At 39.8% G+C, this 12598-nt stretch overlaps 2 protein-coding genes across 2 annotated transcripts in view; one reads left to right on the top strand and one right to left on the bottom strand.

Annotated features, from left to right (window-relative positions):
• Positions 1–127: 127 nt before the first annotated feature.
• On the top strand, positions 128–3781 carry LOC113686118 (metabotropic glutamate receptor 2). Its single transcript, XM_027203719.2, has 2 exons — positions 128–219; positions 1121–3781. Exons 1-2 carry the CDS (start codon positions 138–140, stop codon positions 3685–3687), a joined length of 2649 nt encoding a protein of 882 aa, XP_027059520.2. The 5' UTR covers positions 128–137; the 3' UTR covers positions 3688–3781.
• An 877-nt stretch (positions 3782–4658) lies between these two features.
• LOC113686116 (mitochondrial proton/calcium exchanger protein) overlaps positions 4659–12598 on the bottom strand; it is a 13897-nt gene continuing 5957 nt past the window's right edge. Inside the window, exons 8-14 of the mRNA XM_089198367.1 lie at positions 12220–12351; positions 11054–11200; positions 9382–9411; positions 8578–8718; positions 7506–7663; positions 6739–6880; positions 4659–5859 (exon numbers count right to left, since the gene is read on the bottom strand). Of these exons, the coding sequence (XP_089054493.1) occupies positions 5716–5859; positions 6739–6880; positions 7506–7663; positions 8578–8718; positions 9382–9411; positions 11054–11200; positions 12220–12351 (894 nt within the window). The 3' untranslated portion in view covers positions 4659–5715. The remainder of the gene's footprint in view (positions 5860–6738; positions 6881–7505; positions 7664–8577; positions 8719–9381; positions 9412–11053; positions 11201–12219; positions 12352–12598) is intronic.

Genomic DNA, 12598 nt, shown 5'->3' with positions numbered 1-12598 from the left:
AATTTTATCCTCTACTAACCAAAAAGTGAGTCTTTTTGGAGGTAGGTCAAGTAGTAAGCCTTTTTCAGCGTGCGTCATTGGAGATATCCAAGTTATAATCCTTTTGAAAGCCTTTTTTTTATTTTCAGTTTTGAACCATGCAACTGGTTACCAGGCTCTTCCTCTATTTTTCAGGACTTGCGATACAGTGCGACTGGTCAGTAATTTCAGTCGAACAAGGTAAATCAATGGTCCGTCTTAGTGTAAGTTGTTTGATTGTAGACTAACTTCAAGACAATACAGGGACGCATATTGGCTCTAATAATCAATTTGTAAGAAATGGTTTAATACTGAGGAGATCAAGCTCAGAGTCTATAAATAAAGGCATTTATGTGGATCCTTAACTCAGTTGCTAGAAGCTCTTTGTGTTCCCGTCCACCGTTTTCCTTAAAATAACCAGAATACGTATTCCAATTGTCCAGATAAAACTCGTATTCAGTACTTAATATAAATGCTTGGTTGTAACTGACGAGTATCTGTTGGCAAAAATATGTTAGTAATACCTTGGAGAAGATCAAGTAAAAGACTGAACCAATTATCCCGAGGTAGCCCCATCGAGTTTATCACCCTTGTTTTCGGAAATCTTAGTGGGGCCTAGAAATGACCGATCTTATGTGGCAAAGGTTTTTCACGTTGACATTCCGTGCGACTTTTATTAGTTCTTCATCAGAGCAGTTACGGAGAAAAGAGTTCTGTTAGGGACTAGTTCTAGGGATTAGCCGTTTAAAAATTGTATCATGGATTCATTTTGAAAATAGAGAGAACTTTTAGAGAAAGTGATGGGTGATGTAATCGCGTATAAACTAACATTTTTTTTTATCAACCAATCAGAACTTATGCGTTACTAATGACTTAGAATTCGTGCAAAATTGTGGCAATATATTAAGAAAAATGATGCGTGAATTCGGCTGATGTGTTTTTGCTTTGTCATGAGCGTAGGACAAGGAAAAATTCTGAGTCCCTATTGAAAATCGAACCTCAAACCTTAGGATTTCGCGCTCCGATGCTCTCCCGATGAGCCACAATGAACCAACTGACCATAGCGCAGTTTTAATCAAATCTAATTATTTTTCACCTTCAGAGACTAAGACTATTGAGCTGAAAGGTGACATAATACTTGGAGGACTTTTCCCAATTCATCGCAGAAGTAAACAAACGGAAAATGCGTGTGGTGACATCGACCCTCAACCAGGATTTCAATACTTAACTGCCATGCTGTTTGCCATTGAGGAAATCAATAACGATCCAAACCTTCTCCCGAACATTAGTCTTGGGGCGAAGATCTACGACACTTGCCGAAGTCAGACGATTGGTGCCGATCGCGCTAAAGACATCATAAAATATACCCTCGTTGACCATGGTCCACCCTTGGCAGGTGTCATCGGTCCTTTTGTCAGTGATGTTTCCATTGCAGTGGCAAATTTACTGCGTGTCTTTAACATCCCCCAGGTCAGTTATGGATCAACCAGCGCGGATTTAAGCAACAAAGAGATTTACAGTTACTTTTTTCGCACCGTACCGCCTGACTCCTTTCAAGCTTACGCCTTGGTGGATGTTCTAAAGAGACAAAACTGGGATTACATATTCACCGTCAACTCTTATGGAAATTACGGGCAGAAAGGGATGGCTGAATTACAAAAAGCTGCCGAAGCAGCAGGGATTTGTGTTGCGCATTCCACGCAACTTCCAAGTCTACCCGACCATGATGACTTTAAAAAGGTGATTAACAACTTCCTCAGGAAAAGGAAGGAAAATTCCAATACAGTCAATAGTGTTGTGTTATTTACCACTCAGGCCGACACGGCTGACTTGCTTCGCGCTGCTAAAGAGGCTGGGGCGAAACAGTTTACTTGGGTAGGGAGCAATGGTTGGAGCAATCGTGTTGACGTAACAGAAGGAAGGGAAGAGGAGGCTGATGGCTCTTTAACTGTCAATCACCTCGAGGGAAAAGTCCATCGATTCGACAGACACTTCAAGAATTTAGCACCGGGTGACAACAAGTTTAATCCCTGGATTGAAGAGTTTTGGGAAGCAGTTATGAAGTGCAACATTCCAGGTGAGAGAGAAAACAATCCACAGATGTCTAGAAGTTGTGGAAACGTAGAAAGGCTTCCTGCTGACATGGAAATGGCGCCCGTTCGAGTGGTTATCAATGCGGTTTACGCCATGGCGCATGCTTTGCATAATCTGCAACAGGTCTACTGTCCAGGGGTGGTAGGGCTGTGTCAAAACATGACCAGAAACTTTCGAAGAGAGAAATTTCTTGATTTCTTAAGAAATGTGAGTTTCTCAGACTCGGCATTAAACTTTACCGTCCGTTTCAATCAGAATCAAGAAATAGACGGAGTTTATGACATTAAAAACTTCCATAGAGGGACTGATGGTAAGTGGAAGTACTCTAATGTTGGTAATTGGCAAGGAAGGCTTATAGCGAGGAAACAAGTCCAAGGAATATTGAAATTAAACGAATCGCTTATAGACTGGGGAAGAGACAAATCTCATCCTCCGAGTTCCTTTTGTAGCAAGCCTTGCAATGATTCCCAAATTCGCAAACCGAGAAGTCGAGCTCCCAAGTGCTGCTGGGACTGTATTGATTGTAAACCCAATGAAATTATCAAAAATGAAACCTGTAAATCATGCCCACTTGGCTACTCATCCATCAACAGCTTGTCCGTTTGCACAAAAATACCAGTTTTGTACCCAGAGTGGTCAAGTGCGCCCGCGATATCCGTTGTCATCTTCGTTGTCATAGGAGTGCTTTGTGAAATTGGGACAGCGGTTCAGTACATCAAACACAGAAGTCACCCTTATATCAAAGCTGCTGGGAGGGAATTAAATGCCATCGTGTTCATGGGAATCATACTCTGTTACATAACACCGCTCACTTTCCTGGGCAAACCGACAGACACGATATGCAGTGCGCGACGTTTTCTGGGAAGTATATGTTTCACAACGTGCTATGCTCCCGTGCTTATGAAAACAATTCGTATTTACCGCATCTTCAAAAGCGCCAAAAGCTCAGTAACCCGGCCTTCACTCACCCGCCCAGGTTCCCAGGTCCTCATCTCCATGGGGCTGATAGCAGTACAGCTGTTGCTAACCACTCTGTGGCACTTCTCAGAAGTCCCCGAGGCCGAAGAGGTGTATCCCTCTGAGAGGACTGTCATCTTGCATTGTGCAGTGAACGAATATACCTTGGTAGTCAATATTTGCTACAACTCTCTTCTTATGTTCCTCTGCACTATATTTGCGTTTAAAACGAGAAATTTCCCCAGAAATTTCAACGAAGCCAAGTACATTGGCATCAGCATGTATTTAACGTGTTCTGTGTGGATAGTCTTCTTTCCAAGTTACCTTAATACGTCCAGTCCTTACGTAAGAGTTTATTTAACATCTGGTACCCTCATTGCGATCGGATCCATAACACTGTGTGGACTTTTGGTTCCCAAAATTGTTATACTCTTCTTTACAAATGGGAAAAACCCTGGTGTTGCTGAATATAGCACCACAGTTACAACGAGTAACACAACCAACCGCAAGCTAAGCAGTAACCCGTGTGCGGGCGCTCAGTTGCCAAGGAGTATTTCTTTTGAGATGGGTACAGCGGTAAACAACGACGTTTCATCTCGGTTCCTCACAGTTAAATAAACTGCAACAAGCAAATCCAATTTACCTAAAAATGCCATGTCGGCAATTTTGTAACGTGTTTGTTCATTGTCTGACCAATAAAATGTCGTTGCAAGAGGCCTCTTAGTTAATCTCGCATGTCGAAATGAGGTTGGAACTTTGGCTTCATCGAGAAGAGTCAGGTGCCAGTCGATTTTTTAGTGTTGCATGGCCTGCAGTTACCACCATCGTATTCCCGTAAAAACCTGACAGACGCCGCCTGCAGTTGCTGAACTATATCCAAGATCATTTAGTATTATACGCTGAGTTGATAACATAAATTGACCAGCGTGAAGAGTTTCAAAGCTGACGTTTCGAGCGTAAGCCCTTCGTCAAAATGAATGAAAAGTAAGGGTTAACGCGCGAAACGTCAGCTTTGAAACTCTTTACGGTGGCCAATTAACGTCATCGACTCATTTGATAATACTAAATTACCTTGTTTAACTCTCCCGCCGACGCAGTATCACAGTTTCTTTAGAAACTTGCCCCCCATATCCAGCATAATTTATCATGAAGGGACCAGTTAAGAAGACTGCTACTCCCCTTAGATGTGATATCAGTCCATTGTTGGTTATTTTTTAATGCTTCGTGAGTTCCCGGTGACAGTTCACTTGTGCTCACTTATTGAACAAGGAAATATAGGTGCAAAGCGTCCAAGAGCAAATGTCACAATGGTTATAATCATCTCAGACAGGAGGCTGGCGAGCATGGGTTTTAATAAAAAACACTTACCAGTGGTCTACAGCCGCCTATAAGACCTATTACCGCTGCCTATTCAGCCTGCTCGCAAGCTCTCGTGTCTCCCATTCCACCATCGGCAGCCGCTTATGGAAAATGTGTTGAAACCTCTATCAGCAAAGGCTTAAACAAATTCATTGTTTGACAACGGGAAACCGTCACATGGGCACTAAGTTTTCCATCATGTTTCTTATCACATTAAAACAACAAAAGCATTCTCAGCATTTTCAGGCCTTAATTCCTCATTTTTATTGTATTCTTTCATAGCTATTTCATTAATTACGCTAAAATGTTTTTGCCACTCGACTTTCTCAATCGGAGATAGAGTGGATACATGATGATATACAGTCATTTGGTAAAACCTCAAAATAATCTTAAATTACAAATTTCTCCAAAATCAGAGTTAACCTTGACCCTTTAACTCCCATGATCTGATTGTTAATTCTCCCCTCTTTGTTTCTTTTACATTTCTCTGTAAATAAGTTACAAGAATTTGGTGTTAGATCAAGAGAAACAACTTCTACCTGATAAGTCTGAGTATTCCTATTACCTTTTCGATTGATTACGTATGGATATTTGAAGGAAGAAGTTCCATGTGAACCACTTCCGGGAGTCAGAGGGTTATAAAAGCGACTCACAAGTGTAGAGATCTCTCTTCAGATTGAAACACAAGACACAACGAACGCCAATCTGTTCTGGAAATCCTCACCAGCACCTACGTAACCACCCTTTCTTTGCTAATCTTAAGAAAATTACATTTGACTGTGTGCTGTTTCAGCCGAGAAAATACGACTTCATGGTTGAAAATAATAGACAGTCTATGACTTGGGGTTTATTTTATACCGGGAATCAAACAAATATCTTAGCTATAAACACTTTCAGACTGTCATTCCTCCGATAATACGAGTTAGGTCGATTAAAATGCTTCTCCATGTCCTAACTGGATCCTTTTTTTCCATATAAAAAAAATTCAATACATTCAGCATCTGGTTGCAATGTTGGTTTTGGTACATACCTGTATTTCGTCGAGCGTTTGCCTTTACAATTTCATACTTTGAACCTTGAATACAATGGCAAACATGCTACTGATTCTACATCGTATGACCAAGGTCAGATTACTAATACAAATAAGCGAACAACTTTAAAATGAATACTTGAATGTACAAATGAGTATGACCCTTCACGTTTATGCTTTCAAAAATGCCACAAATCAAAACAACTAGAAGAACTAAAAATTGTAAGAGTATCGAGTTAGTAAAGGAGCGAACTTTGTTAATCAGCTCTCTCTGGGATTTTTTGTGACTGCTCCTCATCCTCTGCTTTGCGCAGCTTGTTCTCTTTCTCAAGTAAAACGATAATATCTTTGATTTGATCCGGAGTAAGATCCACATCTTCCAGGGACAACAGTTCAGCAACCTGCACAAAGAACATGACAGCACGCCGGTTACTTGGATAAAAAATCAAAGTAAAGTTCACGCACAGGAAAAGTATCAAAAACCAGAGAAACTTTTCGCTTAGAGGGTCTAGACCCACCACAATACCGAATGGGCCACAGCTAAAACTAGGAGTGAGTTTTACAAAGTTAAAAACTTTTTGTCTGATACCATAAAAAAGATTTGAATCAAATTAAATTCAAGACGTCTAGAAGAGGACGTGACCAACTTGTCTCTTTATGAAAACGGGCCAAAGAACTCTGCCCAGCCAACGCATTTTATGGTAAGCTAGTTATATGTCTCCACATTTTGTCACTTGCAATTTATTCATCCACTACCCGCAGCTCACAGTTTTCCTCGAGCCTTGGCCTCATAAAAATCTTTGCTAACCAGAACAGATTTTGATCGCAACCAATTTCCGAGCATAATCTCGCGCCAAACGACCTAGCGAAAGAGAGGTTGGCAAGATGGGTTCTTTCTTTGATCAATACTTTATTCAAGACTAGCACCTTAACAGTCATCGTTATAACTCCAATGGTGTAAAAATAAATAAATAAATGAATGAATAAACAACCCACGCAGAACGAAACCTCAAATTATAACCCACATGCTATGACCCTTCACTTATATCTTTCCTGACAGATGGTTTCGCGCGCGCATTGCGGTTTTGTGTGCGCTAAGCGGTCAGCGGCAAAGTAAAACTATCTTCCGTTCCAAGGCTCTCGCGGCTTCGCTGCTACCTGCTTTCGCGCACACAAATACGCAAATTACGCAGGTTACCGTCACTTCTGGCCAGTCCCTTCTCCTCCCAATTGGTTGTCTATAATCATGTAGACATCTCATTTCAACAATTCTTACTGACCGTGCCCACGTCCACTAAGTCAAGGGCGCCGTCATGATCTTCGTCGAGCATTTCGGCTATTCTCTGACATTTAGCTTCACTTGGAGCGTCCTTCAATCTCTGTACAGCCGAGATCATCTCTTGTAAACTAATTTTCCCATCGCTGAAGAAAAAAAAGAAAAAAGATTCATGCCACAGTAAATGGAAGAGTTTTTCAACTGCGTGGCTAAAACCAAGAGCCAAGCCAAACATGCAGCCAATCAGAACAGAATGTTAAATATCACAACGCACTAATAAGTAATTCTTCGAGTGTTCTCATAGAAACTCGAAACTGGAGACTCGATGACAGCGCTTAGCAATACAGATTTGTTGCAATTTCGGTTGAATCTCGGCGCTCAATTGAAACAATATTTATACTTTTTCCAGCCATTAGCTTTTCCACAATCCAAGTGCAATGAAATCCCCAAACTAGTCGATGAGTTGATAGAGGGAGGTAAGGGACGACTTGAAATTATCTATCGCGGGGGGAGGGGTCGGTCAGTGGATTTCTGTTGTGTCAGAGTAAATTTACCTGATGTCCCTCTACGGCTTTGCAGTATTCTAGCGATCCCCCCCCCCCCCCCCCCTCATTGGCAATCAATTTTCAATACCCTTCCTTTTTTCTTTACATGAACAATTTAGTTGATAAAACCAGACAATTGATGAGTTAGTTGATATTGATTTATATCGACTGATGGACAGGTCGGTAGATATCTTTGGACAATAATTTTAGTCTGCAGCAAACTCACCCATCAGCATCAAGTGGTTGTTCTATTTCATCTTCAACTTGCTTCAAACGGTCTTCAATCTTTTTAATCATCACATCCACCTTCCTACCGAGCCGTGATGAACCAAGTGATTCTTCAAGTACTCGCTTTTCGTCTTCAGTCTCCAGCTCACGGAGTTCCTAAGGAACAGGCAAAACCGGGAAAAAATACACATTTCAATTCATGCTTCAAAAAAGAATTACACTAGGGATGTGTCCCACAACCTGTTCACTTTTATTATTTTGAGCTGAATAGCACACGAAGTTTGAATGGTTTTCCCTTATAATGTACTAGAGAACAGACACATACGTGACGTCAACATTTTGTTCCCTTATAATTTAAAACAAATAGATTCCATGTTGCCGTGCTTTTGCACAGTGATAGATCAAAGATAGCGTCAAAATATGGTAAGAGCATATCAGTTATACACTCGGCTGTGCCTCGTGTGTTACATTTTTGTTCTTACCACAATTTGTCGTCCTCCGTCCTCTGTGATCGTTTACTAAACAGATGCACGGCGACTTAAAAGATGGGCCGACCTGGCTAGTCAATCACCTCACGTGTTCACTGAATTCCTGCGGCGAGGCTACTCTAGTTTCTTAGCAACGTTACAATTGGTTTTGGTAGAAAGTGCGCAAAACAATGATTCAGCCTATGTTTTTAACGGATAGAAAATTGTTCTGGCACAAAATTACGGACTTAAATCAGTCCCAAGTTCAAGTCTCTAGATGAGCTAATTTCTTTAACAATTCATAAATAAAGGTCGTAAGTTTCTAGAGAAACTATGATGCTGCGTCGGTGGGAGAGTATAACAAGGAAATTTAGTATTATTGACTGAGTTTATAACGTCAATTGGTCATCGTAAAGAGTTTCAAAGCTGTCGTTTCAAGCTTTAGCCATTCGTCAGAGCGAATGACGAACGGCTAACGCTCGAAACATCAGCTTTGCAACTCTTTACGGTGGCCAATTTACGTTATCAACTCAGTTAAGAATACCATACTACCCTCTTAAACAACTAAGTCGACTAAAAGATAGTTGAGTGTGTAGAATGTACCTCTTGATATTCTTCTCTGTCTTCCTTGATCTTCTCTAATTCCTCTCGTTCATTGGCCCGAGCAAGACTTGCTTTGATAGACAGCCAATCGTCTTGAGAAATATCCTCTTCAGGCATCGGTTTGATTTCTGGCGCCTTGTCCTGTCGATTCACCAAATTCATAAATTAAATATTTTAGTTTCCTTTGCCTATCTGGTAGCGACGATTGTTTTAATGCGCAGTTTTTTAGACTTGCGTGCGACCAGCTCATGATGCGGTTTAGTTTTGATTGGTTAAGAAAGTGGCACGACTTTTGTAGATCAATCACAAAGTAAAGTAAAAGCAGAACCTAAGCAATCCCGGATCACTTTCGACGCTCAATTGAAAATTGCTCTATCACTATAATCATTAACCCTATAACCCCTAAGAGTGACTAACATCTAACATCTCCTTACAACATCACCCCTGAATCACACATTAAGGTCATGAGAATAAAGGAAATGATCACCAACAAAAGAATCTCTTGATTGTTGAACAAATTCTTCTTGTAAGAACCCTAGGATATGTCTAGGGAGTAGTATGGAGAATATGCACATTGATGTTGAGGAGTAAAGGGTTAATTTTATTATCACTGTTGTTGTTATTGTTAACATTTTTATCTCTATCACCATCACAAACGGTATTTTAGTGGACAATATTATTACCATTATCTCGATTACGTTATTATCATTGAGAACACCAGCTAGAGGCAGACAAGCTAATGGTATTATTCGTAAAAACCACATGGGTTACTCAATTATCTCGCAAACACAAAATTGTACTTACCTCTAACATCTCAGAAACAACACTTTCGATCTATTGCACAAAAAAGAATAAAAATGAAGAAACACTTTGAGAAGTGAATAAACCTGTGATGAAGCACTTTCTGAGGGTGTAACCTCCAGCCAAATTGGTGGATTTTATCACCAGTATCGGTCAAGATCAATAAATATGAACCGTCAATTGTTAGTTTGGTCCAGAAACAGAACATTTGATCTCGGCCGAATCCTGATAACTCAAACCTTCAAGAGCAAATTGAAAAAGGTACGATCGAGAGTTGAAAACAAAGGACTGGAAATAAGGGAAAATGATGTTCACTTTTTTTTCTATTCATACAGTATACATTAATCAGATTTAAGCAGACAGAAGTTGAGTGAAATGGAACACTAAATAACTGCAGAAACCATAACGTAGCGTAATTGTTTTGGACTGCGGTGCACTAGTTGTTTTCAGCGATTTGTCACGCATTGACAGACCTGTTTCGAATTGGTTCGACGCGGTTCGAGTTATCGGGGGCAGAAAAATATAGAGAATGACCCAAAGGTAGACGAAAATTGCTTCGAAATTGCGAGAGGTTCGAATTATCAAGGGTTTTCAGTTACCGAGGATTAACTTGCAGGAAATGTATGACGGACGTCTAGATTTTAGTTCGAGTCAGCGAGGGTGCTTCAGTATAGGGCTTCGTCTACTTTGTAACTTAAAATCAACAAAAAACACCATTACCCATGTAAAGGTAATGTCATACAGTGTTCCTTAAGACAAAGAGCCACTCAAGCATGCATAATGAAATACCAATTGATATCAGTTTTCCTTGATAGCGGGAATTCTAAATTTTAGGTCTTGGTTTGCATTATCTGTCTGAGCCTTTGGCTTCAATACATAACATAAACCATTGTCTTGATAATTATTGCTTTTTCTCAAGATTTTGTCAACATTCTTCCTGATAGAAGAGGTCCCCTAGCCTTTTAGTCCCATAAGTAAACGAGACAGCGTTTCTCCTTACAATATAAATACCTTATGAAACGTTTTGGTGTGTAGTATCGCTGAGTATTTTTACGAGTTGTGCCGTATTTTGACGAGCCCGAAAAGTAAGTCGAAATACGAACAACAGCGTTTCTCTTTACAGTATAGATATCTTATTAGACGTTTTGGCGTGTAGTATCGCTGAGTATTTTTAAGAGTTGTGCCGTATTTAGACGAGCCCGCAAGGCGAGTCAAAATACAAACAACGAGTAAAAATACTAAGCGATTCTACGCACCAAAACGCCTAAAAAGTTATTTATTATCCAATTTCTTTTTTTTCTGCTACGTCTTTCTGCTCATTTCTCAGAAGGCGGGAAAAGAAAAGCGGATAGAGAAGCGTAGCGCGCGCAGCCGACTGGTTAAACAGGTTTCCTTACAGTACAAAATAACCAACTGTCCAAATAACCGTACAATATCGCGGGAATTTTCACTCTATTCGCGCGTTATTTGTAATTATCTTTGTGCAGTTGGATGATAACAATACAATATCAAGCACACAAGTGACGAGAATAACAAAATATTGATTAAGGGATTATTACTTGATTCAATACCAAATTCTCTGAACTAACATCATAAGAATTGAACGGCAGACTGTAGGGAGGATCTTGGAAATGGAAGTGTTAAATATATGTATTCTTTACATTACAGTAAATACCTTCTTCTTTTTCTCCTCTTCCTCTATAATAAGTTCTAGATTTTCCTCAGCAATCATTCTCTCCTCATTCTTCAGAACGTCCAAACGAACTTTGTTGTCAACTTTCTCACCAGAAACTTCGCATATTTTAATTTCAGCCTCTTCTACCTACACATAAAGTAATTCAAAAGAAAGCTTTTATACAGGCCAAAATAAAAAAAAACCAATCAAACAAACAAAAACAAAAAATTCTAAAAATATTAACCATGAGAGTATCATGTTAAGGAAACCACATACACAATTACATGGCATGTGATTATAAACCTTCGAATCTTAATCCACCGTCTTGTAAATAATAAAAAAATACTTTGTATTTTTTAACTCCATTTCAACAATTACAAATTTTTTGAATAATTACAAAGAAGAGAAAAGGGCATAAAATAGTGAACCCTCCTGAATACAGAGCCAAACACTGAACATGAACCTCAAGGGAGAGAGGTTTAACTAAAGTATGTAAATACAAACTGTAAATAATAGCGGAGCTCGCGTACCCCCATAATTATACAAAATAGTAGTAACCCATCAAGCCGAAAAAATTTGGATGACGACCGTACGACCGTACGACCGAACAAGGTGCTACTTTTAACATGCGTGGCCAATTGTACCGCGGGCACGCCTATGCCACGACTTTGTCCAGTAGTCCAGTGATCAGTGCACTGGACTCTAAGTCGGACGACCCGGGTTCTATTCCTGGCCGGGGCAAGACGTTGTGCCCTTGAGACGTGCGAAAAAAAAAATATGTGAGCTCCGCTTTTAGGCTTTGCTAAATCTATATATTATATTACATACCACTTACAATCAAATTGAAATACACGCAAAGAAAATTGATGTAAAATAAAAGAAATGGATTGTAGAAGAAAGCACAAATGCCAGCGGCAATGTCAACTTAGAATGATCCCCCCCCGTAAAATCCTGCCATTTTATTCCCATGTCTCCATGACAACTGTCAAAAATTGTCACCGTGAAAACATTAATTTGCTGTTATTCTTAGAACTGCAGCACATAACATTTTTATAGAGTTTTTTAATAGGCTTCTCCCATATATAGATATGAGGATATGCTCAAATTGGCCTACCAAGAAATAAAGTTGTCTTTATCCTAACATCAGACAGTGAACACATGCTTACCAAGTTTTCTGGCAGTTGTGACAACGTTTCTTTGAGCTGATCGACCTTACTGACATTTTCTGGGAGATACAATGCTCTGGACATCAGCAAAAGAGATGCTGGAATTTGCTCAACCAGGTGCAGTTCAACCCACTATGTACAAAAAACAACATCTTTACATCAGTATTGAATAATTTATGAAACTTTGACAATGACTGCAACTTTCAGTAATACATGAAGACAGTCATGTACATGTAGGTAGATCATGGATGATGTCAAAAAGTGGTAAGAACAAAAGTGGTTCACAACTGGTCCAACCGAGTGTGTCACTGGTGTTCTGACCACTTTTTTATGTCCTCTGTGATCTAATACTGACCAGATGCATGGCAACATAGAATCT

Source organism: Pocillopora damicornis, chromosome 2, assembly GCF_964200805.1.
Source record: "Pocillopora damicornis chromosome 2, jaPocDami1.2, whole genome shotgun sequence".
Lineage (NCBI taxonomy): Eukaryota > Metazoa > Cnidaria > Anthozoa > Scleractinia > Pocilloporidae > Pocillopora > Pocillopora damicornis.
This window is presented reverse-complemented; position numbering and strand designations above follow the sequence as displayed.

Bases quoted from the DNA above. Each gene is read 5' to 3' on its own strand.
- LOC113686118 (XM_027203719.2), top strand. From the start codon at position 138: ATGCAACTGGTTACCAGGCTCTTCCTCTATTTTTCAGGACTTGCGATA. The intron at 220-1,120 runs GTAAATCAATGG...TTTCACCTTCAG, and splicing joins AGTAATTTCAGTCGAACAAG to AGACTAAGACTATTGAGCTG.